The sequence below is a fragment of the Equus asinus genome, chromosome 20, assembly GCF_041296235.1.
Source record: "Equus asinus isolate D_3611 breed Donkey chromosome 20, EquAss-T2T_v2, whole genome shotgun sequence".
NCBI lineage: Eukaryota > Metazoa > Chordata > Mammalia > Perissodactyla > Equidae > Equus > Equus asinus.
In genome coordinates, this window is record NC_091809.1 from 107,783,840 (window position 1) to 107,809,153 (window position 25,314).

Below are 25,314 nucleotides of genomic sequence, written 5' to 3' on the forward strand. Positions count from 1 at the left end.
TTTTAAATGTTTGGTAGAATTTACCTGTGAAGCCTTCTGGTCTTGGACTTTTCTTTATTTAGGAGTTTTTAAATTACTGATTCAATTGCATTATTTGTGATTAGTCTATTCAGATTTTCTATTTCTTTGTGATTTGGTCTTAGAAGGTTGTGTATTTAGGAAGTTATACATTTCTTCTAGGTTTTCCAATTTTTTGGTGTAAAATTGTTCATAGTAGTCTCTCATGATCCTTTGTATTTCTGTGGTGTCAGTTGTAACTTCTCTTTCATTTCTGATTTTATTTATTTGGGCCCTCTCTCTTTTTATGGATGAGGCTGGCTAAGGATTCGTTGATTTGGTTTGTCTTTTCAAAGAACTAGCTTTTATTTCCATTGATATTTTCCATTGTTTATATAGTTTTTATTTCATTTATTTCTACTCTGGTCTTTATTATTTCCTTACTTCTACTAACTTTGGGCTATGTATGTGCCTTTTTACTACTTCCGTTAGATATAAAGTTAGATTGTGTATTAGAGGGTTTTTTTATTGCTTGAAATAGACCTGTTATCTCTATGAACTTTCCTCTTAGAACTGCTTTTGCTGTGTCCCATAGATTTTCGAAAGTTGTGTCCATTTTCATTTCTCTCAAGAGATTTTTATGCCTCCTCTTTGATTTCTTCATTAATCCATTGGTTGTTAAATAGCATGTTGATAAATTTTAATATATTTGTGTTTTTTCCCATTTTATTCTTGTGATTGATTTCTAGTTTCAATACTGTTGTGGTTGGTAAAGATGCTTGACATAATTTCAGTCTTCCTAAGTTTATTGAGACTATTTTGTGGTCTAAAGTGTGATCTCTTCTGGAGAATGTTTCATGTGCACTTGAGAAGAATGTGTATTCTGCAATTTTTTGGATGAAATGTTCTGTATATATGTATTAAGTCCATCTTATCTAGTGTGTCATTTAAGGCCAATGTTTGCTTATTAATTTTCTGTTTAGATGATCTATCCATTGATGTAAGTAGGGCATTAAAGTCCCCTACTATTATTGTTTTACTGTCAATTTCTCCCTTTATGTCTGTTAATATTTGATTTATATTTTTAGGTGCGCCCATGTTGGGTGCATAAATATTTACAAATGTTATATCCTCTTCATGGATTGACCCCTTTATCATTATGTCATGCCTTTCGCTGTCTTTTATTACAGACTTTAAAAAAACTATTGTGTCCGACAGGAGTATTGTTACTCCAGCTTTCTTTTCATTTCCATTTGCATGGAATATATTTTTCCGTCCCTTCAATTTCAGTCTGTTTTTGTTTTTAGACCTGAAATGAGTCTATTGTAGACAGCATATAGATGGGTCTTGTTTTTTTATCCTTTCAGCCACTCTGTGTCTTTTCACTGGAGCACTAAGATGGACTGTTCTTTTCTTAAACACCATAGTAACAGCTAAAATTTTCTCATCCATAACTGGTTGAACAAAATACCCAGAATAAATACTATTTTTCTGGGTATTTTTCTAGCATTAGTAAACTAATTTTTCCCATTCGTAAGCTTCTGAAAAGAACTTTCAATTATAAAACATCAAACTATGTTCAAACACAGATGTAGAAATTGCCAGCCTTTGGCACAGTATGGAGAAACCCCAAAGTAATAACAGGAGCAGGTGGCAACGAGGGGGAAGTTCTATGGTTGTAAATGTTCATGACAGGCTGAAAATATATAACAGGTTGTGCCCCAATGCAGTACTGGTTAGACTAGTCATGCTTGCATTTGGGTTCAGATTCTACACATCACAAATTTGCTTCTAGTTAAGTTATTGGTTTCACCAATAACTATATGGTTGGAAGAGATTGGACAAGATTTTTAGTTTTTTCAAAATGCCATCATAGATCTGTGAGATATGATGGGAGTCTTCAGAATCACTCCACTTCAGGGACAGGGTGTAATCCAAGTTTTCTTGCTGGGTTCAGGTACTTTGCCTGAAATCCAAATGACAGTTATTTTTTAAAATTTTTTATTGAGTTCATAATAGTTTATATCAATGTGAGATTTGAGTTGTACATTATTTCTTGTCTGTCATCACATAGGTACTTCCCTTCACCCCCTGTCCCTACCCCCCACCCCCTTCCCTTGGTAACCACTAAATTGCTTTCTTTGTCCATGTATTTGTTTATATTCCATATGTAAGTGAAATCATCTGGTGTTTGTCTTTCTCATCTGGCTTGTTTCGCCTAGCATAATTCCCTACAGGTCCTTCCATGTTGTTGCAAATGGGATGATTTTGTCTTTTTTATGTCTGAGTAGTAGTCTATTGTATATGTATACCACATCTTTATCCAATCCTCAGTCAATGGGGACTTGGATTGTTTCCATGTCTTGGCTATTGTGATTAGTGCTTCAGTGAATATAGGTGTGAGTATGTTACTTTGGATTGTTGATTTCAGGTTGCTTGGATAGATACCCAGTAGTGGGATAGCTGGGTCACATGGTAGTTCTATTTTTAGTTTTTTGAGGAATCTCCATTCTGTTTTCCATAGTGGCTGCACCAGTTTGCATTCCCAACAGCAGCATATGAGAGTTCCCTTTTCTCCACACCCTCTCCAACATTTATTTTTAATCTTAGTGATTATAGCCATTTAAACAACCATTAGGTGGTATTTTAGTGTAGTTTTGATTTGCATTTCTCTGATGGTTAGCGATGTTGAACATCTTTTTATGTGTTTGTTGGCCATCTGTATATCTTCTTTGGAAAAATGTCTGTTCATATCCTCTACCCACTTTTTGATCAGGCTGCTGTTGTTTTTTGTTGTTCAGTTGTGTGAGTTCCTTATACATTATGGAGATTAACGCCTTGTCAGATATATGATTTGCAAATATTTTCTCCCAATTGGTGGGTTGTCCCTGTGTTTTGATCATAGTTTCTCTTCCCTTGCCGAAGCACTTTAGTCTGATGAACTCCCACTTTTTTATTTTTTCTTTTGTTTCCCTTGTCTGAGAAGACAGGGTATTCGAAAAGATCCTTTTAAGTTCCATGTCAAAGAGTGTACTACCTATGTCATCTTCCAGGAGTTTTATGGTTCCAGGACATAACTTCAAGTCTTTGATCCATTTTGAGTTTGTTTTTGTGTATGGCATGAGATAATGGTCTACTTTCATTCTTTCCCATGTGGCTGTCTAGTTCTCCCAACACCATTTATTGAAGAGACTATATTTTCTCCATTTGTATGTTCTTGGCACCTTTGTCAAAGACTGGCTGTCTGTATATGTGTGATTTTATTTCTGGGCTTTCAGTTCTGTTCCATTGATCTGTGTCTGTTTTTGTACCAGTACCATGCCATTTTGATCACTGTGGTTTTGTAGTACATTTTGAAGTCAGGGGTTGTGATGCCTCCAGCTTTGTTCTTTTTTTCTCAGGATTGCTTTAGCAATTCAGGGTCTTTGTTTGCCCCCTGTGAATTTTAGAATTCTTTGTTCTATTTCCATGAAGAATGCCACTGGGATTCTGATTGGGATTGCATTGAATCTGTAGATTGCTTTGGGTAGAATGGACATTTTAACTATATTTATTCCTCCAATCCATGTACATGTAATCTCTTTCCATCTCATTATATCATTATCAATTTATTTTGGTAATGTCTCATAGTTTTCATTGTATGAGTCCTTCACCTCTTGAGTTAAATTTATCCCTAGGTCTTTATTCTTTTGGTGCAATTGTAAATGCAACTGTATTCTTGAGTTCTCTTTCTGTAAATTCATTATTAGAATATAGAAAAACAACTGACTTTTGTAAGTTGCTTTTGTACCCTGCAAGTTAACTGTAGTTATATGTTATTTCTAATACTTTTCTGATTGATTCTTTAAGATTTTCTATATATAAGATCATGTCCTCTGCAAACAATGAGAGTTAAACATCTTCACTGCCTGTTTGGATTTCTTTTATTCTTTTCTATTGCCTAATTGTTCTGGCCAAAACCTCCATTACGATGTTGAATAAGAGTGGTGATAGTGAGCATCTTTGTCTGCTTCCTCTTCTCAGAGGGATGGCATTCAGTTTTTCCCCATTGAGTATGATGTTGGCTGTGGGTTTGTCATATATGGCCTTTATTATGTTGAGGTAATTTACTTCTATCTCCATTTTGTTAACAGTTTTTATCAGAAATGGCTGTTCGATCTTGTCAAATGCTTTCTCTGCATCTGTTGAGATTATTGTGTGGTTTTTATTCCTTAAGTTGTTGATGTGGTGTATGACATTGATTGATTTGTGGATGTTGAACCATCTTTGTGTCCCTGGTATAAATCACACTTGATCATGATGTATGATCCTTTTGATGTGTTGCTATATTTGAGTTGCCAATACTTTGTTGAAGATTTTTGCATCTGTATTCATAAGCAATAATGGCCTGTTCTTTTCCCTTTTTGTGTTGTCCTTGTCAGGCTTTGGTATCAGAATGATGCTGGCCTTGTAGAATGTGTTAGGAAGCATTCCATCTTCCATAATCTTTTGGAATAGCTTGAGAAGGATAGATATTAAATCCTCTCTGAAAGTTTAGTAGTATTCACCGGGGAAGCCATCTGGTCCTGGGCTTTTATTCTTTGGGATATTTTTTATTACTATTTCAATCTCTTCCCTTGTCACTGTTCCATTCAGATTATCTGTTTCTTCTTGATTCATCATTGGGAGGTTGTAAGAGTCTAAGAATTCATCCATTTCCTCTAGATTATCCATTTTGTTGGCATATAGGTTTTTGTAGTATTCTCTTATAATCCATTGTATTTCTGTGGTGTCCATTGTTATTTCTCCTCTTTCATTTCTAATTTTATTTATCTGAGCTTTCTCTATTTTTTTCTTTGTAAGTCTGGCTAGGGGCTTGTCAATTTTATTTATCTTCTCAAAGAATGAGCTCTTTTTTTTTGATCCTTTCTACTACTTTTTTTTTAATAGCATTTATTTATTCTCTGCTTTTTATTATTTCTCTCCTGCTGACATTGGACTTAGTTCTTCTTTTTCTAATTCAGTTAGTTGTAATTTGACTCTGCTTATTTGGAATTTTTCTTGTATGTTAAATTGTGCCTGTATTGCAATGATTTTCCCTCTCAATACGGCTTTTGCTGCATCCCTTATGAGTTGTTATGGTATACTATCATTTTCATTTATCTCCAGATATTTTTTGATTTATCCTTTAATTTCTTCAATGATTCATTGCTTGTTCAATAGCCTGTTGTTTAGTTTCTGCATCTTTGTCCTTTTCTGAGTTTTTTTCTTGTAATTAACTTCTAGCTTTATAGTATTGTCATCAGAAAAGATGCTTGTTATTATTTAAATTTTCTTAAATTTATTGTGGCTTGCCTTGTTTCCCAACGTATGGTCTCTCCTTGAGAATGTTCCGTGTGCACTTGGGAAGAATGTGTATTCTGCTGTTTTGGGATGGAGTGTTCCTTATATGTCTATTAAGTCCAACTTTTCTAGCTTTTCATTTAATTGCACTGTTTCCTTGTTGATTTTCTGTCTGAATGATCTATCCGTTGATGTGAGGGGAGTGTTGAGGCCCCCTACTATTATTATGTTATTATTAATATCTTCTTCTAGGTTGTTAATAGTTACTTTACATACTTTGATACTCCTCTGTTGGGTGTATCTATATTTATGTGTTATTTCTTCTTGATTGAATGTGCCTTTGATCATTATATACTGCCCCACTTTGTCTCTCTTTACCTTGCTTATATTGAATTCTACTTTGTCTTATATATGTTTTGTGACATCTGCTTTCTTTTGTTTGTCTTTAGCTTGAAGTATTGTCTTCCATCCCTTCTGAGCCTGTGTTTTTCAATGGCCTGAGATGTGTTTCCTGGAGGCAGCATATTGTTGGATCTTGTTCTTTAATCCATGTTGCCACTCTTTGTCTTTTTATTGGAAAATTCAATCTATTTACATTTAGGGTGATTATCAATATATGGGTGCTTAATGTTGTCATTTTCTCACTCATATTCTGGTTTTCCTGCATTTCCTTTGTTTCTTGTCCTGTCTGTTTTGGTCTACCCATTGAATTATGTAGTTTTTTATGATGTGTTTCTTTGTTTTCTCCTTATTCATTTTTTGCATCTCTGTTCTGCTCTTTTGTTTAGTGGCTACCATGAGGTTTGTATTCAGAATCTCATGTATAAAATAGTCCTTTTTCTGATGGCCTCTTATTTCCTTGGTCTAAACTGATTCACTCTCTTTCTTCCTCCCCTCCTAAGTTGTTTTTCTCACATATTATTCCATTTTTTGTTGTGAGTTTGTGGTTAAAATGACAAGATTATCTTTGTTTTTGGTGTTTTCCTTCCCTTTGTCTTTAATGCTGTACTTGAGTATTTGCTATCCTTCTCTGATTCTGTCTTCCTATTTATCTCCTTACTCTGTGCTTCGTAACCCCTTTCTCCCCCCTTTTTTTCTGGTATGAGGTCCTTCTTGAGGGTTTCTGAGGGGGGGCGGGGTCTCATGGCTGCAAACTCCTTTAGCATTCCTTGTCTGGGAAACTTTTTTTCTCCTTCTTATCTGAAGTGAATTATTGCTGGATAGAGTATTCCTGGTTGAAAATTTTTGTCTTTTGGACATTTGAATATATTATTCCATTCTCTCCTAGCTTGTAAGCTTTCTGCAGAGAAGTCCACTGAAAGCCTGACAGGGGTCCCTTTGTAGGTTATTTTCTTTTGCCTTGCTGTCCTTAATATTCTTTCTTTGTCATTCATTTTTGCCAGTTTTACTACTATATGCCTTGCAGTAGGTCTTTTTACATTGACATGTGTAGGAGATCTGGAAGCTTCTTCCACACGGATTTCCATCTCTTTCCTTGGGTTTGGGAAGTTCTCTGCTGTTATTTCTTTGAACATGCTTTCTGCTCCATTCTCCTTCTCTTCTCCTTCTTGAATACCTATAATTCTTATGTTGCATGTTCTAATTGAGTCAGATATTTCTCTGAGACTTTCTTCATTTCTTTTTAGTCTTAGTTCTCTCTCCTTCTCTGCCTGGAGCATTTCAACATGTTTATCTTCTATTATGCTGATACGCTCCTCTATGACGTCCACTTGAGCATTCAGATAATCCATATTTTATTTTACTTCTTCCATTGTGTCTCTTATCTCTAATATTTCTGATTGATTCTTCTTTATAGTTTCAATCTCTCTTATGAAGTAGCTCCTGAACATCTTGAATTGTTTGTCTGCATTCTCTTTTACCTAGTTGAGATTTTGATGATAGCTACTTTGAATTCATTGTCATTTAGATTACATATTTTTGTGTCCCCAGGACTGAATTCTGGGTACTTTCTGTTTTCTCTCCAGTCTGGAGATTTAATATAATGTTTGATATTGCTAGAGGGGACAGCTCTGTTCTTACATATCCTGATTTTATTTGGTTGCAGTTACCACCTGTTTCCACTCAGTGTGGGTCAGGAGCCCTGTATTCTGAGCCCTCTGCCTTCAGCCAAGATCCCAGTCACTGTAGCGGGCTCAGGGTGGGTGGGGGGAGGGGTGCTTTCCCCTACATGCTCTCAGGGCTTTCTTGCTCTGCTCTTGCTATCTGCTTTCCTGGGGTGTTGGCTTGATGAGGTCACCCCCTGGCAAAAGCTCTTGCTCCAATAGAGGTCTTTCCTCTTGGCTGCTTTGGCCCCCAGAAGTCCTTGATGTTCCCACAAACGAATGTTCCCTCCCCTATTCCTTTCCTCTCAGAGGCCTCCTGCAGTTGCAGATGACCGTCTTTAGGGGAGGGAGTGAAGTTTTTTCTTAACCCATTCCACCTCCTCTGACGGGAGCTCCAGCCTCTCCACCCTCCATCATATGGCTGCGTGTTTGTCTCTGACGTTTTTGTCTTGTGTTAGGATGTCCTCTGTTGGAGTATGAATGTCCCTTTTCATTCTATGTTGGAGGGGAAAGAATCCCGGGCAAGTTCACTCCACCATGATGCTCACGTCACTCCTCAAATGACATTTTTGTGCTCTTCAAAGTGGAACAGCCTCTCCTGCTGTTGTCGGTAGTGTAAACATTGTAACTTTGCAGCTTGTCAGAAGTACTATAAGACTTTATGTCTTGTATCCTAATCCAAACGCAAGATTTGTTTTCATTTGGAATTGCCTTCCGTGAGGCAAGCAAGGATGATCAGGCGTTCCATTTCACCCCTTTACAAGAACACACAAAAAGCACATTGAATGTGATGCAAGAAGCACCAATATGGTTTTCATAATAAGAACTCAAGAGTGTTTAAAGTTTTCATTTTCCTGCCTTCTCCAATGTGTTGAGAAACCAAGGAGATGCCAATGCTTTGATTAGGCTTTTAAAGAATCTCAGTGGCCATAATGGTGCTACAGAAAACAAAAACAAAAACAAATATTTTTGTTAAACTTGACAGCCATGTACTACATATCCATTTGAATATAAACTTATGGTGAATGACCATTACTGTAATCTCCTTGCTTTTAGTTAACTTCAGGCAAGAGACAGCTCAGGAATCAGAATCCTGAAAATACCTTTCCTTTCTGTAGTGGAGAGTTCAAACAAGTGTTTTGGGTCCAAGCCGATCATAGTGGGAATGGGTGAAGGAGCATAGATTTCAGGCACACATGATGGAATGAAGAACTGTCAACTATCAGAATTCCTCCAATGATCACTACTGGTGGTTCCACCAACATCATTACCCATCTTTCTCCACGAAGGAGACCTGTGGTACATTAATTAGAGGATAATATTCAAGGTTTCAAAGGTTAAGTGGAGGTTATTTCAACAGGATATCTGCAGCTGCTCATAGTTATTTGCGATGCTTGTCCTAACAACACTGTCTCCCATTAGTGCTCCCGTGAATTCCTAACACGAAAGAATTAGATGGAATATGGAAAAAAGAGTATTTAATAGCCTTGTTTGAGGTGGTAATTAGACAAGCAGTTCAGGATGAAGATTTGCCTCCATTTAGGTCCCTCCTTTGGAACCATTGTCAGTTTGCCTGAATTTCTCTTATTTCTTATTGTGTTGGTAGAGTGTTTGCTTCCACCATTGGATTTTAATCTTCTTTAAGGTTGTATAGGGAATCCACTAACTCTCTTTCTCTCTTGGGCATTGATGTCATGATTCCTTGTTCAAAAAACATAGAGGTGTCTTTCCTTCAAGCACTTCTGCAGGAGTTCCTTCAAATATTCTGTAATTTTGTTGAACCGGATGCAGTCCTTGACCCTGACTACAAAAACCTAAATCAGAAGATTGGTTTTCTTATAGTGCTCTGTATCTCTGTGCTACATGAAATATGAACATTTTAAGAAAGCAGGCTACTCATTATTTTATTGATATAAAAGCTCTGGAAGGTTCCTTTTTGTTATTCTACATGCCACATATTTATGGTTCTGATTTTAAATGTGATTACATCTTATGTATGCGTGACATCATTGATTCAGTTATAATAATAGCAAATACATATAGGATAAACTAAGTACAAGGCATTATTCTAGCACTGTATATTTATTTAGTTAATTTTCATACTCAGAATTCTGTGAGTTAAGTATCATTATTCTCACTTTAAAGGTGAGGAAACAGACAGAGAGATTACAGTGTTTGTTGAAGATCAAAAATTCATACTATGCCAGGTATTGTGCACTAGTATAATCTTCAGTCTTATCCATCCGCCATCTCTTTCTCTATAAACCAAACAAGTGCAAGATGCTAATGTCTCAAAATGAATGAGACTTGGTTCCTGCCTTGAGGGAACTCAAGGTCTCACAGAAAGATGCATGTCAGTACTAGAATAGAAGTAGCTTGGAAGTGTTACAGAGCACAAGAGACATGGCAGCTAATACTGAATAAAGGAAGTAAGGAAGCTTTTCCAATGGTGGTAACATGTGAGCCCCACTTTAAAGGGTAGAAGTTTTCAGAACAAAGAGAAGAAATAACATGGGGAAAATGTAGGTGAGTGAATGACCAGGCTATTAAAGGAATAAGGAGACATTGCCTGTGGATGGACTATACATCATGAGCTTATGACCTTGACTAAGTTGGAAATGTTGGGAAAAACCTGTGCTAAAGATTTATCTTTTACTTCTGCTTTTTTTTCTTTCTTTGCATTCTAAAGGGAGCCCTTTGCATGATAGCACTTTGCATAAATAATAGGAACTTCTGTGACTCTCAAGTTCAATTCCTGCCGAAATCTGTTTAAGTCCTAAAATGAAAGCAAGGAAATTAATTGCATTGGTGGTGGTGGTGTGGGAGGGGGGTTGGAATAGCTCAGATTAATATATAGATCATTATTTTTGTAATGATAATGTTTTTATCTTACTTATGGCATTACCAAATGAGTATTGAATTTAAAGAAAAATCTCACTTGTACTTCAGAAAGCATTATGAATGAGAGGTTGGGCGAACATTCAAGTTCAGAACACTGCTCTATGAAGAGTACATGCCTCTTGAGGTCCCCTTGAGATTTTAATCTCTACAGAGAGAGAGAAGTTTATCTGCTTGTTTGCTGCTATATCCCCATTATCTAGAAATAATATGTAGCATCTATTACAATAAACACTTGTAAAATGAATATATTAATTAGTAAGCTAATTAATTGAGTCTTATCTCAATCTTTCATTTGGTAAATATTCATTTGCATACTAGATATGCCCACCCAGTGCAAAGTGCAGAAGCTGTGGTTGTGAAATAGAGAAACATGGTCCTTGCCCTCATGGAACTTTCCTCATAACTAGAGACATGGTTTGTCAAATAATAAACTAATAAATAAATAATGCAAACTTGATAAGTCCTATTAAAGCGAAGTATGTGTTTCTTAAAGGGCATATAGCAAGGAAAATGAACCTATTGGGGATAGGCCATGTAACTTGGAAATTAGGGAGCAGTACACACAGATAAAGATAGAAATGAAGGTGCTCTATTCCCCTTTAGGACTTGAAAAATGTCTTGTCACCAACTTACCAATTCCTTCATAGCTTTTTGCCTTTCTTACAGTATTCTGTCTTGCATTAAACTTAATGAGAGCTTTTCTTATTCATTGTAATAGATTGTAATTGAAGAGGTAGTTTTTTTTTTCTGCTTTTTCTCCCCAAATCCCCCCAGTATATAGTTGTATATTTTAATTGTGAGTCCTTCTAGTTGTGGCATGTGGGACGCTGCCTCAGTGGGGCCTGACGGGTGGTGCAATGTCTGTGCCCATGATCTGAACCAGGGAAACCCTGGGCCACCGAAGCGGAGTGCGAAACTTAACCACTCAGCCCTGGAGCCGGCGCCTGAAGAGCTGTTTTGGTTTTGCCAGTTACCTTTGTTTGAAGCCTGAGTATCTTGCACCTTTGTCTCCGTATAGAGTCTTGCACACGAGCGAGCAAACCCAAAAGTACATTACAGTCAGTAGTTGCCTTTCCCATGTTTACTTGTAAACATCTTAGAGTACTTACAGTTTATGACTAAAAACCCTTTACATTTTATTCTCTAGCGGTAAAATTGCATAACATTGCTTTTACATTTTATTCTCTAGCGGTAAAATTGCATAGCATTGCTTTCTATTCCCAAAGGTTATGCTGAAAGTTCTTCTGAAGTTATACATCTGTCTGTGTGAGGTGGGCGATCTTTGTTTATCCCTCCAGATCCATCCTGTGCCAATTTCTACCTCCCTTGCATGCCAGGAAGCAGATATCTATGGACTACAACAAACAAGGGTTCACATTACCTCTAGCTACAGTTTAAATTTGACCAGTGGGAGGCATCAGCAGCAGATTAGAAGTTGACAAAAGAGGTGTTGGGGCACAGTATCCCCTCCTTATCTGCAAGGGATACGTTCCAAGACCCACAGTGGATGCCTGTAACTGTGGATAGTACTGAAATCTATATATACTATGTTTTTTCCTATACGTACATACCTATGATAAAGTTTAATTTATAAATGAGGCATAGTGAGAAGTTAACTATGATAACTACTCATAAAATAGAATAATTAGAACCATGTATTGTAATAAAAGTTACTGTAGATCTTAGCAACCTCAGCATACGATTTTTTTCTTTCCTTAATCACCTTTTCACTTAAAGGAAGCACTTTACATCTTCTCTTTGGTATATCCGAATTGCCAGCATTGCTACTCTTGTGCTTTGGAGCCATTAGTAGGTCAAATAAGGGTTCCTTGAACACAGGCACTGTGATACGAGAGAGATCTGATAACTGAGAGGGCTGCTAAGGGACTAATGGGCAGTGGCATCCACAGCCCATTATCTGCTGGACAAAGGAATGAGTCACGCCCCCGGTAGGATGCAGCTGAGGGTGTGAGATTTCATCGCCCTACACAGAATGGTGCACAATTTAAAACTGGTTTACTTTTGGAATTTTCTTTTTAGTATTTTGGACTGCAGTTGACCACCAATAACTGAAACCACAGCTAAGCAGGGAATACTGTATTTTATTTCCCTGGCTCCCTCCAAGCCAGTCTGTGATTTGGCCATGGCTACATTCCTCTATCGAAGCACACAGGTCCTGTCAGATTTCCTTTCCCAGCTAAAATTGTCTCCCGGTTCCTCTATCTGCCCCTCTTTTTGCTCTGCAGGTCCAAGGGTGATAAACGTTTCTGGCCTTTGTTAGTTGCAGGGAGCCTCACCAGCCTTTATTGGTTTCTCTTAATGCTGCCTGCGCCCTTGTAAATAATTGTTTTATTAAACTTTCTTCAGTTACTCTGAGTTAGCCATCTCTACCTTAGTAAGACTTTGGTACAAGAAACATACTTTCCCTTGTTCAAAGTGAGAGTAAGACTGAAAAGCACGTGAAGAGCGAACTATTGTAAAAAGTTTCTGAGTAGACAAAGTTGCATGTTATACTGCAAAGAGCAGAGGGCTTGAAATCAGATGGACCTGCTTTGTTCCAGGCTTCAACACTTTCTAGATGTGGGTCTTGAGATGACTTACTTAAGTCCTTTGTGTCTCAGGATTCTCATGTGTAACGTGGGGATGACAAGTCCTAACAGAACTATTATGAGAATTATTGACAACATACAGGATGCACCTGGCACGTTGCAGGCACTCAATAAATGGTGCTGTTATAACTAGCAATAACTTCTGCCAAAAAGGGCCACTGAAAAAACAATGCAGAAATTTTCCTTTGGATAAGACAGAGCTATAATGATTTTGACAAGGAAGCAAATTCTGTGTCCATTTATGCTTTTTTCCCCCAACGTTTATTATTTAGATAAATATGCTTTGGTTATATAAACTAATATTGAAAAGTGTATTTGGATTTTATAAAATTAAATGGCATCCTGAGACACCACCTATCCTCAGCCAATCAATTCTAAAATATTTCTGACAAATGTATAAAGTCTTGCTAAACCACATAATTCGTCTTGAGAATATATCAAGAGACAGAAAAATATATTTGTTATTTTTAAAATTTCTCTCTTGTAGTTGTAATGTAAAATCCAGTAGATAACAATATCGTGTTCTCTTGCTACAAATATTCCAAAATTCCTCTAATAATTTACTTGGTTGAAATTTCAAAGTTCATACTGTAAAAGAAAATGATTTTTTCTTTCACATGAGTTCTTCGGATGAATTAGTTTTCTTGAAGAGAAATTTTACCAAAAGAATGGATCTTTTGAAAAATGTATATTTATGCACTGAGAACAATCAACTCACTTTTCTTTACTCACTAATTTTCTCTGTGAAGTTTTCTAAGGATTTATTTTTCCAGTTAAAATTCCATATGAGCTCGAAGTCCATTGAGTTTAATGGTATCTGAATAGCAACTTTTCCTCCTTTGATGTCAGATATCTTATGTGGAGGCATTTCTGGAAGCTATCTTAGTTCCAGTTACATCTCTTGGACCTCGGTGTATACCCAAGTGAAATTATCATTTCATTAGATCCTTTTAAATACATGAGCATTTGTGAAGCTTTTAGAACAGTTGGAAGTAGTTCTAATTGTTGCTTTAGAAATATCTGTTCTAAATATAGGAAACGGCACATTTTCTACATTTCTTCAGGTTTATCCTTGAACTCAGGAGTTGCATTTGCCTGCCAAAACTGACATTTTACTGTGGTTCCTTTTCTAGCTATTAGCTTAAAATGAATAGTTATCAAACATTATTCAAGGGTACCAGGCAAAGCCATATAAGAAAAGAAATGGAAGTTTGCAACATAGAAGAAAAAGTTCTGGATATGCTGTGGGGGTAGTTAATGTTAATCGTGCCAAACAAAGAGCAGATACTGCTAGTTATGCCAAGCAGAATGCTATGGCATTTGATGTGGGACTTTGAAAAGAAACCTTGTACTCTTGAGAACATTAGGATATCAGACTTTCAGCTTGGGTTACATTGGTTTCTAGCAGAGAAGACCTGTATAATAGCCTTGGAAACACTCAATAGTTCAGGAAATGCGAAAGCACTGCATTAAAGATCTATGGGACGGAAAATGCATAGCTGGAGGAAGGACAAATCTTCAACATTATTGTCTCAATTTTCTTTAAGTGTTGCTTTTGACAAATATTTTCAGCAGTTATGTGTTTATGGAGAATTTTCTACAGACTTTCTTAGCTTATGTGCATAATCTTTTGAAGAAAATGTGTTAAACCAGAGAGTCATAAATAAATGAAAGTGTAGGAGAAGGAATATACCAAAAAGAATTAGCTCAGATTACCTTTACAGGAAGGACTTTACTTGTGCTACCACCTGGATTAGGAATTCCTCTTGGGTGGTTTTATAATACCCTACATATATTTTATATTGGTTTTTAATATAAAGATCTGCTTTTATGTGTCTGCTTCTCCTGTGAGTGAGCACCATTTTATACCCAACATTGAGCTAAGGCCTGGCTCAGAGAAAAACTCAAGAATTGTTTGGAATTATTAAATAAACAATGGAAAAGTAAATGAATAAATTAGTCTTAAAAATATGGGGCCAGCCCAATGGCGCAGCGGTTAGGTTCGCACGTTCCACTTAGCAGCCTGGGGTTCTCCGGTTTGAATCCCGGGTGCGGACATGGTACCGCTTGACAAGCCATACTGTGGTAGGCGTCCCACATATAAAGTAGAGGAAGATGGGCATGGATGTTAGCTCAGGGCCAGTCTTCCTCAGCACAAAGAGGAGGATTGGCAGCAGATGTTAGCTCAGGGCTAATCTTCCTCAAAAAAAAAATAATAATAATAATGGATGCTTATTTTGTATAACTCAGTTACACACATTGTTAAGTCATAGAAGATTACATATTATTCATATCTATCATTTTATAGATCAGCACAAGAAATATATTTTGATTGACTGTGGGTAGACATTTCCTATTGATATGTACCAAGCAGCACATGTTCATTTTTCATCAAAATACATCCCCCAGTTCACTAAGATTGTGCATATAGAATTATAGGTTCTGAGGTTTGCTTTAGCTTTGTGATTTCTACATTCAGTTCTGTGGTTTCTACATTCAGAGCTCTTTGCTTAAAATCTGTGTGATATATATACCAAGTGAAACCATGGTAACGAACCATCCAGGATTAAGGTTCACAAGGAGCCATGGAGTATTCTGAAAAGATCCTGGTTTTGCAATCCAATAGCTATAACTTTAACATTCAGTTATGCCAGTTGCTAGATTTATGACCTTGAGTAAGTAAGTTTCTTAATATCTAGTTTCATTTCCCATCTGAGGTGGGCTTTTTTTAAAGTATTTTATGAATTTTGGCAAATGCAGTTATTCAAGAAAATGATATAAGAGACATAAATTTTTGGAAAATAAAAGGCAAACAAACATATACAGAAATAAAATATCTTGCCAAAGAGCAGTAGCTAATTTCCCCCCCAACCTGGACTGCAGCAATGGCTCCTTTACACCTTTCCCTCACTTACTATGCTGCACAGATTTTTTTTTCAGTTCTGTAAATACATTGTAATCTTCCTACCTCATGGTACCTCACTTCTTCAGAGAAAATGTCCTTGACCACCTCTTAAAGGAGGTCTCCTTTATTATTCTCCATTATATAACAGTGCCTGTATTTTCAGGCAATTTATGTATACGTACCTATTTCAAAGAATTTATGCATACATATATATTTATACAAATTTATTTCTTTGTTCAACGTCTAACTCTCTTCTAGAATGGAAGTCCCATGAGGGTGGGAATTATATGTCTCCCTTGCTCACCACTGTGTATCCAGTGTCATCAGAGTGCCTACAGAGAGCAAAGGCCCAAATAATATCTGTTGAATGACTAGGTGAATATGGGAATGAATCAAATGACAGAAAATACTGACAGCATTGGTGACTATCATTAAGTTACTCACACCCCATATTGGGCTATAAAATAATATCTACCAATGCGGTAGTCACCTTTCTCCCAAAGAACGGTTGAAACTTTCACTCGTGTTTGAATATTATAAGAAAAGGAAATATAGAAGTTGCTGCTTTTTGAAACTACATGCTAGGGGATAAGTGGATTAAGGAGAATGGTATTATTATAGTGTTCCTATCTAGGCCATTTCTCTGGGGTCAAGGGACTCAGGGCATTTCTCTTTCAGTCCAACATCTTTACCATCAACTATCACTGTCTTCCATTTATGTACCTTCCTTCTTTCCCACCACCAAAAAGAATATTTATTCTTTTACTCATATGGTCTGTTAGAGTAAAAGGCTGTTCTCAACTAGGGCCCCAAAATAGAGAGTGACGATTTGATATTCTACATCAGTGTTGCTTAAATAAAAGAAAGTATCAGATCATATTATAAACGATTCATAGGCATAAAAACTTACTGGGACAGATTTGTCCTATGCTATTCCTATAGAAGACACTAGTTGGTCCTTAACTAAGGGGAATTGTATGGTGTTTTAGTAAGGATTTCAGTATACTTTCTGTGGATGTTTGGCAATTCCTCTTCAAAAGAGTATTTTCTTTCCTTGTAATTACAGAGACTCGGAAAGCTAAGAGACTGGGTGTTATTCTTCCAGTTAATTCACAGTTCTTCCTTGCATCTCTTTCCAGTTCACATTTTATTTGCACAATGAGAATGAATGTGGAAATAAATATATATTTTTATAAAACAGAAACATAAAATCCCCACTCCTAGCTTTATATGAATTTCATCTGGTCAACTATGTCTTATTTCTGTAGCACAGCTTTCAAAACTTGTTCTGTTTTTTATTTTTCAGGATTCTCATTTGTCTCCAAGGGCAATGCACCTAATACCTCTCCTTGTCTTTATTTGAGTTCATGCATTTGAAGAACTCCTTAGAAACTTGGGGTTAATTCATGAACTGACTATAAAATTAAGTAGCTAAAAATTATTGACCTGAACCATGTGAGTGGAATTTAGTTAAATTTGTCTTATGATAAATATGATAATTACTGAAACGTAACTTTCCTCTGTCTTCACCCTTGCCCATACTTATTATGATCCAGATTCTGCACTGCCTCAAAAATAAAATTAAGATGAGTAACTGCAAGGCAAAGTTTCGTTAATTGAATACTTTATGTACTGATGCATTTGCATTATTCTTTCACCTTTCAATCACTACATTTAAAATTTACTTTAATATAGATAATAATAGAAAATAACACTTTAATACAGCCTGGCCCCATTGCCAAGTGGTTAAGTCCGCATGCTTTGCTTTGGCCACCCAGGGTTTTGCCAATTCGGATCCTCGGTGCGGACCTAGCACTGCTCATCAAGCCATGCTGTGGCAGCTTCCCACGTAGAAGAACTAGAATGACCTACAACTATGATATACAACCTGCACTGGGGCCTTTGGGAGAGGAAAAAAAAAAAAAAAGAGGAAGATTGGCAACGGATGTTAGCTCAGGGCCAATCTTCCAAAAAAAAATTTACTATAGAGAATCAGCATCTGGGCAGGTGAATAGGGAGGGCAGTGAGAGCAGGTGTGTCTCTAGACATGCTCCGTCTGTGTTTTAGCCTCCACCACTGTGGCCTTTGCTAAATGTTCTTGACGGTTCAGTGTCTGTGAATTTTGAGGTGAATGGTGTTCAGGAGCTTCAAACTATTTTATAGACGCACCATTATGTGATGGTTTTAGTGCTAGAAACCGCTTAGAATATGAACCTCCTTTCTATTTACTTTTCTCTGAGCTTTAAGTCATGTTACTTCTCCTCTCGAAATCTCAGTTCCCCCATAGCTAATAGAAATAACAATATCTGCCTCGTAATATTGTTGGAGTATTAAGTGAGATAAACACAGACATGTATTACATATATTATACGTTCACTGAAATACTATATAGATACACACGCAAAGGGCCTATAAAATAACAATAAAAAGCCTAACAGCACAGCAGAAAAACTATAAAATAGCTTAGTCGCTTAAGAATTATAATTGGCTAGGAAATATATGAAAATATGCTCAATCTGTAACATGGAAATAAGATAGTTTTTTGTTGGCTTTTATTTTCTTCAGTACTCAAACAGTTGATACTATCTGGAGTTTGCCAAGATATAAGGAAATGGATTCCATATTGTATTATTTTTGGAAGTGTGAAAAGATAAAGCTTTTAGGGAGGACAGTTTGGCATTATTTATCCAAATGGCAAATATTCATTTCCTTCCAACCAGCAATTGTACATCTAAGTATTTCCTCTTAGAGAAATACTTAATGTATACAAAAATGGCATATGCAAGAATGATAAAATGTGCAAGCAAAGGCGTATGCAAGAATAATGGCAGTATTATTTTTAAAGCAAAATATTAAAAAGTACTTACATGTCCATTGACAGGGGAGTGATCAAATAAATTATGGTTTATGCATACTGTGGAATATCATGCAGTAATTTAAAAAGGCTGGGATAGATCTACATGGACTGAAATGGAAAAGTATCCAAGACGTATTAAGTGGACAAATGTATAATGTGACGTATTGTATAATCCCATTTGTGTAAGAAAGCTACTTTGTGTATATACTTACATATAGAAATGCATAGCCAAAGATCAGTAAACTAACATTTGTTTCATTTAGGGAAGGAATTAGAATTTGGGAATGAGAATGAAAATGGGTTTTTACTTTTTATTCTATTTACTTCTATAATTTAAAACGTTTATAATAATATTTTTATGCATTTACTTGTGTAACTTTTTTTTTAACTTTTTTTTTTTTTTTGAGGAAGACTAGCCCTGAGCTAATATCTGCCAATCCTCCTCTTTTTGCTGAGGAAGACTGGCCCTGAACTAACATCCATGCCCATGTTCCTCTACTTTATATGTGGGACGCCTACCACAGCATGGCTTGCCAAGCAGTGCCATGTCCGCACCCGGGATTCGAACCGGCGAACCCCGGGCTGCCAAAGCGGAACATGCACACTTAACCGCTGTGTAAAGAAATCAATCCCAAAACGAATAAATAAATTCACCAACCACAAAGCCTGACATGTAATAGGCACTTAGTAATAAGTCACTCAGAAGTCCCTTTGCCATGTGTGGCATGAACCCCAAACCCCACAGTGAAGTGAGGGGATTTCGTGGTTGTATTCACATCATACACACAGTGTACATATCCACCTGCTCCACTCAGGTGTCAGTCAGAAACATTTTGGGGAGTCATTCAGAATCAAGCAGCTTTGTGAAAGTTATCTTCTACCAAGGTAAGGTGAAATGGGGAAATGTGATAACCATTTTTCTGAAAAACTATGCCTTATAGTGCCCAGTTCCTTGGAGGTCACAGCGTTGACTTGATTCGTTGTTTATGCAGATGGGGCTGTAAAGGTCTGTTTTATAGACTTCCTAAAGGCACTGAGGTTATTGAGAGAGCTGAGTCATAGCCAAATCTCCATTCCACAAAAATTTCCTGAGTACCTTATGTGCCAGACATTGGCAGGTGGCAATGGACATTCAGAGAAGATCTGACATAAACCTTCCGCTAAGGAGTACACAGTGTTGTAGGGGTGGTCAGTCGACTCACGTGCAAATATTCTTTCACTAGAAAAATGTTTGTTGAGGGTCCACCATGAGCCAAGCACTATTTTCGACACTGGAGATAATGCAGTAAAGAGAACAGGGCAAAGGTCAGCGCCATCATGGAGCTTGCATTCTAGTGAGATATACAGACATACTCAAACTAAGTAAGTGATATATATAGTGTGGTGAGAGTGATAAGTGTGAGTCAGAAAATAAGCAAGAGAGAAGTGACCTAGTAGCTAAATTTTTCACAGATGGTGGGAAATAACCAGGAAGTGATAAATGAAAATGAACAAGGAAGAGTACAGGAGTTGTCTATTGGTAGGAATTTGAAAGCTGTTTTTTGTTTGTTTCTTTGTTTTTAGGGGGGAGCGATGAAGAAGAATGGGGAGCTGTAGGTCAAAGGGTACAATCTTTCAGAACTTCTGAGGATCTAATGTACAGTATGATGACTATAGTTAACGATATGGTATTGTAAACTTGAAAGTTACTGAGAGTAGATCTTAAGGATTCACACCACACACACACAAAAAGAGTTAACTATGTGAGGTGATGGATGTATTAATTATCTTGATCTTAGCAATCATTCCACAATGTATATATATATCAAATCATCACATTGTGCACTTTAAAATATGCAATTATATTTGTCAATTATGCCTTGATAAAGTTGGAAGAAAAATAAGACTGAATTGAAAGAAAAAATTAGGAGTAAGGGAGATGTCTACTCCATGTGAAGTCAGGTTGATGTGAAATGTGAGGCTGTGAAAAAGAAGAGAGGCCCCACTGGAGATGGCTGCAAGGAAAGCAGTGTTCTTGGTAGGGAATGTGGGGCAGTGCCAGGTGTGGTGACATTGTGGAGGGAAGTGGATTATCCGTAGAGAAAGCTGAGGATAATATTAAATGGGTTTTCTGATCTTTGACATGAGTTTCCAGCTACATAGTGGCACAGTCTAGGTAGGAGATACTATCAGAAATAGCAGTATCCAGAGACATTTAGAAATTAGAACTCCAGGGATGAGGAATGGCCTGAGATTGACATACCAGGGATGATGATGGATGAGGACAGGGGAGTGGGGCCATTCTTTGCTGGAACACACAGTTGCTGGGACTTCCATTAATGGAAGCAGAGTCTTGTTGAGGGGCATTCTTACTGCAAACAGATCAGCCTTCTCCGCATGAGGAGAGAAGCTGTTACACTGAGCACTAGAATGCTCCCTCTTGACCTCTGCCTGCTGGCCAGTTTTTGTACTATACTATGCTGTTGCTTTCCAGCCTCTTGGTCACCGTTAGTGCATTATGCATGCACTTAGAGGAGGATGGTGTTAGTGCATTATTGGAGTTAGTGCATTAGGCCTTATACACGTGTTGAAGGGAGGGTAGGATATACAAAGAAGGGCTCCATTTAGTAACAGTAATTTCAATGTTGATGCGTTAGGTTTTATTTGTTTTGCTGCTGGAAAACCTACGTGGATAGATTTATCCAAAGATGATCCAAATCATTGTTCTCATAACTCATAACTCTCCAATTGAACTTAATTATGTTTCTTTTTTACAGAACCTTTAAAAAATGATGAAATGTCAAACTGGAAGAGGAGCTTTTTATTTCTCACAACTATTTGACAAAAGTCTCAAACATGTTCCCTGATAAAATATCAATAAAATTACCTCAATTAGTTCTACCCCCTGGGTGGTGCTTTTCAGGAGTACTTTTCTGAAACAGCCATCACAAGGATTAAAATTATTTGTTGACTTATGCTGATTATTTCTTATTGCTAAAACTTGCCATTTTGAATGTGCAGGTATAAATATAAGCAAGAGTGAGATAGCGAAAGAAACATCGTTAAAACCATCCAGGAGATCCCTGCCATGCCTCGCCCAGAGCTTTGCGTACTCCAAGAACTTGAGCCAATCTACCTCACTCTTCCAGTCAACAGAGAGTGAATCTCAGGCTCCCACTTCTGTGACCTCAGTCTCTGCTGACAAAGCAGAGCAAGGTGAGCAGCTCTTCCTATTTTCTGGTTCAACTTATAAAGAGTGCTTTTAAACCACTACTTCCTTCCTTTCTTCATCCGTTTTGCTAGTATTTATCAAGCTCTTTAGGAGGAACAGTATACTGTGCCAGACTGATGAAAGGCCACTGTTTGTCAGATGTGTTTTCATTTCTTTCTTATCTTGAAAATAGCCAACCCCATGGGAACCTGGACCTAAGCCTTGCTGTTTGCAGGAGAAGACAGACCAGCTACATGAATATCTGACTCATTACCATTTCTGGAGAGAACTTATAGCCAGAGATTAGGTAGACTATGTCAGCAATAATAAACTCAGTTTCCTAAAAAGAAAGACCAAAGACTTTAAATAATACTGGCAATAAAATGTGAAGATTTACCTGCACGAAGATATGGTTGGACAGGTGTTCACAACCAAATGTTGGCTTCAAAGCCTTGGATAACACAAGGGCTGAAATATAGTCAAGGGCCGATGCCACATTGAAAGAGACTCTGTGGCTGTCCTCAGGCTCTCTTCTACACACATCTGCCCATCTGAGGCACACCATTATGCCTTTAGACAATTCCTTTTCACAAGTCAGGAGTCAAAGTACAATCAGGTCCCCGTCATTCAGTGGATGGGGTGTGTTTTTACTTGCCCATCCCTCTCTAAGAGGCTGTTGTCTTATGAGAAGGCATTCATTCCCTTATGATTCCTTAAGGTTGCTTCTTCCTCTGGAGAATTTGAAAATACCAAGATTCTCTTTTCAATAATATTTCAAAATCACTACTGATTATAAATAGTCAGCTTACACCTATGTCCAATAAGGAAAGTGACTAACTGTTCAAGAGGATGAAGGTATTAAAATATAATAGAGACTTATCTTTCCCTTATTGAGTGAAATTTTAAATAACTAATTTCAATTCATTAACTTAAAAAAATTCTGGAGGTTTGACTATTGTTTGGACATCAGTCACCATGGTAATTTTTCTAACAGTTGTTATGTTTTTATTTCCCAAAACTATGAAATGTCTTTTTTTTTTCAGTTAACACCGAGGAGGATAAAAAAGACTCTGTGCTCAAATGTTCTTTTGCTGACCTCGGTGATTTTTGCTTGGGTGAGTTGATTTCTAGCTCTTCCTTCCTCCTTTCCCCCTCTCCAAAGGTAAGCTGTCTTCCTCAAATCTAGAATATTATTTTTTTAAGAAAAAAAAAATTCATGCTTTGTCTTTAGCATTTGATGGGTGAGTATAGTATTCTAAGGTTAAAAAATGATTAAGGTATTTTATGTACAGTTTGAAATTCAAGTAATATAAGAAGAATTGTAATGAACAACAATCTGGTAACCAAAAAAAAAGTTAACAATTTCTGCTGCTAGTCTTTTGAAAATTTCTTTCAATTCTCTATTTATACTCCTATTTCTAGATTTATCAAATTTCAGAATTATCTGATGACCCCCTGTTGTGCCACATAAAGGTTTAGCCTATTTGCATAACCTTTCAATTTTTCATAGTTATATTACCATTTAAAATTTTAAACCTCTCCGCTGATTAAATCTATAACTTTAAATAGTACATCTACGCCTTTATACCATACTCTATCACATTTCAACAATACCTCCTGACTCCTCACATGGCAAATTTATTACAGCTATGAAAATAATGCTTTATGCAAATGTAGCATCCGCTATCACTTCTTTTTCTACAGTCTCGAGTTGTTAGGGCCTCTCTGCCACTCTTGAATAGCCCTATAGTCAAGGTCAAATTGATTCCACTTTCCAACCCTCCATCAAATACTCAAAATCATGCTACACTAAGCTTACTTTGTTGTTTATATCACAAAGTTTTGTTAGTTTTATTTTCCTAGATTATCTGATTTCTTTTTCTTCCTGTCAGAAAAGAATATGCCTTCTTCTAAATGTACCCATTATGTGCTAGATTATTATTTTTATATCCTTCATCTCAGTCTTCTTCTATAAGAAATTCTTGGATTTCATTGACTTCTCATTGTGTTACTGGGTTAATTCTAGTTCCTAACATCCCACATATTCCTCTTTCTTAGTTTCCATTCTCATTGTTTCAAAGCATATCCTTAAGCAACTACCTCTGAAGGCTTATGTTAGATGCAAACTTTCTAAGTTATTGTATATTTGAAATGACTTCCGTTTGCTCTCACATTTCATTGATGTTGCTTGGTTATAAAATTCTAGATTAAAAATCATTTCCCTCTAAATTTGTAGACTGATTCACTGTCATCTAGGGTCCATTGTTAATGCTAGAAACCCATTGCTGTCTGATTCTTGTTCCTTTGACATTTATTTTTTTCTTCTCTCTATGCATTTTTAGTATCTTACTTTACTTTTTGTGTTATAAAATTATACCACATTAAGTTTACATGTTTGTATGTGTGAGTATATCCATGTGTGTGCACACTTATGCATGTATGTGTGCATGTGTGTGTGAGTGTCTTCAGTCATCCCGCCCTAGAGATTATTTGCATATTTCATATTTCATATTTCAGTATGTCTCATGACTCCTTTCCACCTCTGTGTAATTTTCCTGTAATTTATGCACTTTTATTTCCTCCTTTTTTTTTCTGGAAGTCCAATTTAAAAGTTAGACATTTTCTTTCATCTTATGGTTTCAATTTCTGCCTCTTTTCTGGAAGATTCCCTGAATTTTTCTTCTAAATGTCTTTTTCATTTGTGTGTGTGTGCGGGGGGGTGTGCAATCATATATATGTATTTAATTTCCAAGACACATTTTTGTTTTCAGAATGTAACTTCTCAGAGGATCCTATTTCATGAATACATCTCTGATGTGTCTAATAACATTTGTGATTGTCTTAAGTTTTTCTTTACTCTTTAAATTTGAGTCTGTTTTTCTGGAATCAGTTTTTCTGACTGTTTAAATTAGTCATGATCTTTTAGGCTATAGAATTTCCTAAAATTTCTGTTGATCTTTGGTCATCTATTTACATTTAAGAATAAAAGAACAGGAAAACTGACTCAGAACTCTGAGTGCACAAACAAGTCCTAGAAACAAAAAGACTTCACTCTAGAGTGGCTGGCTAAGAAGCCGTGACTTCGATGACCCACCAGTGTCACACTGAGGACTGTGCTCTAACGTGCCCATTCCCACATTACTGCTCTCGCACCTGGAATTTCTTTAGAGAAAAGGTTTGTGTTTGCATGTTCTGTGGTCAGACCTTCAGTTTTCTTCATGTTTTCACCCCTGATTCTCGCTCCTGGCCTCTGTTTACCTGCCATGTCCAGACATCTCTAGGATTTGGCTAAGGAGATTCACCCTCTCTTCCTGCCTCTGTAGAAATTCTAGGTTAAGTAACTCCATCAGTTTACACTCCTCCATCAGAATTTTGCTTGCCAGAAAACTGTTGTAGGTTCTTACTTTCTGAAGGTTATTTTATCATAAGATGCAGTCTCCAGAGGAAGGGACAACAAACATACTTGAAAG

General features: G+C 36.8%; 1 protein-coding gene across 5 annotated transcripts in view; it reads left to right on the forward strand.

Annotated features, from left to right (window-relative positions):
* The window catches only part of ANO3 (anoctamin 3), a 439,146-nt gene that overhangs the window by 229,264 nt on the left and 184,568 nt on the right, over positions 1-25,314 (forward strand). For all 5 annotated transcript variants that reach the window (XR_011495962.1, XM_070491365.1, XM_070491367.1 and 2 more), the window contains 2 exons: positions 21,655-21,849; positions 22,888-22,959. Coding sequence is in view for 4 of the 5 variants with exons in the window: in XM_070491365.1 (XP_070347466.1) it covers positions 21,655-21,849; positions 22,888-22,959 (267 nt within the window). In the remaining variant the exon portion in view is untranslated. The remainder of the gene's footprint in view (positions 1-21,654; positions 21,850-22,887; positions 22,960-25,314) is intronic.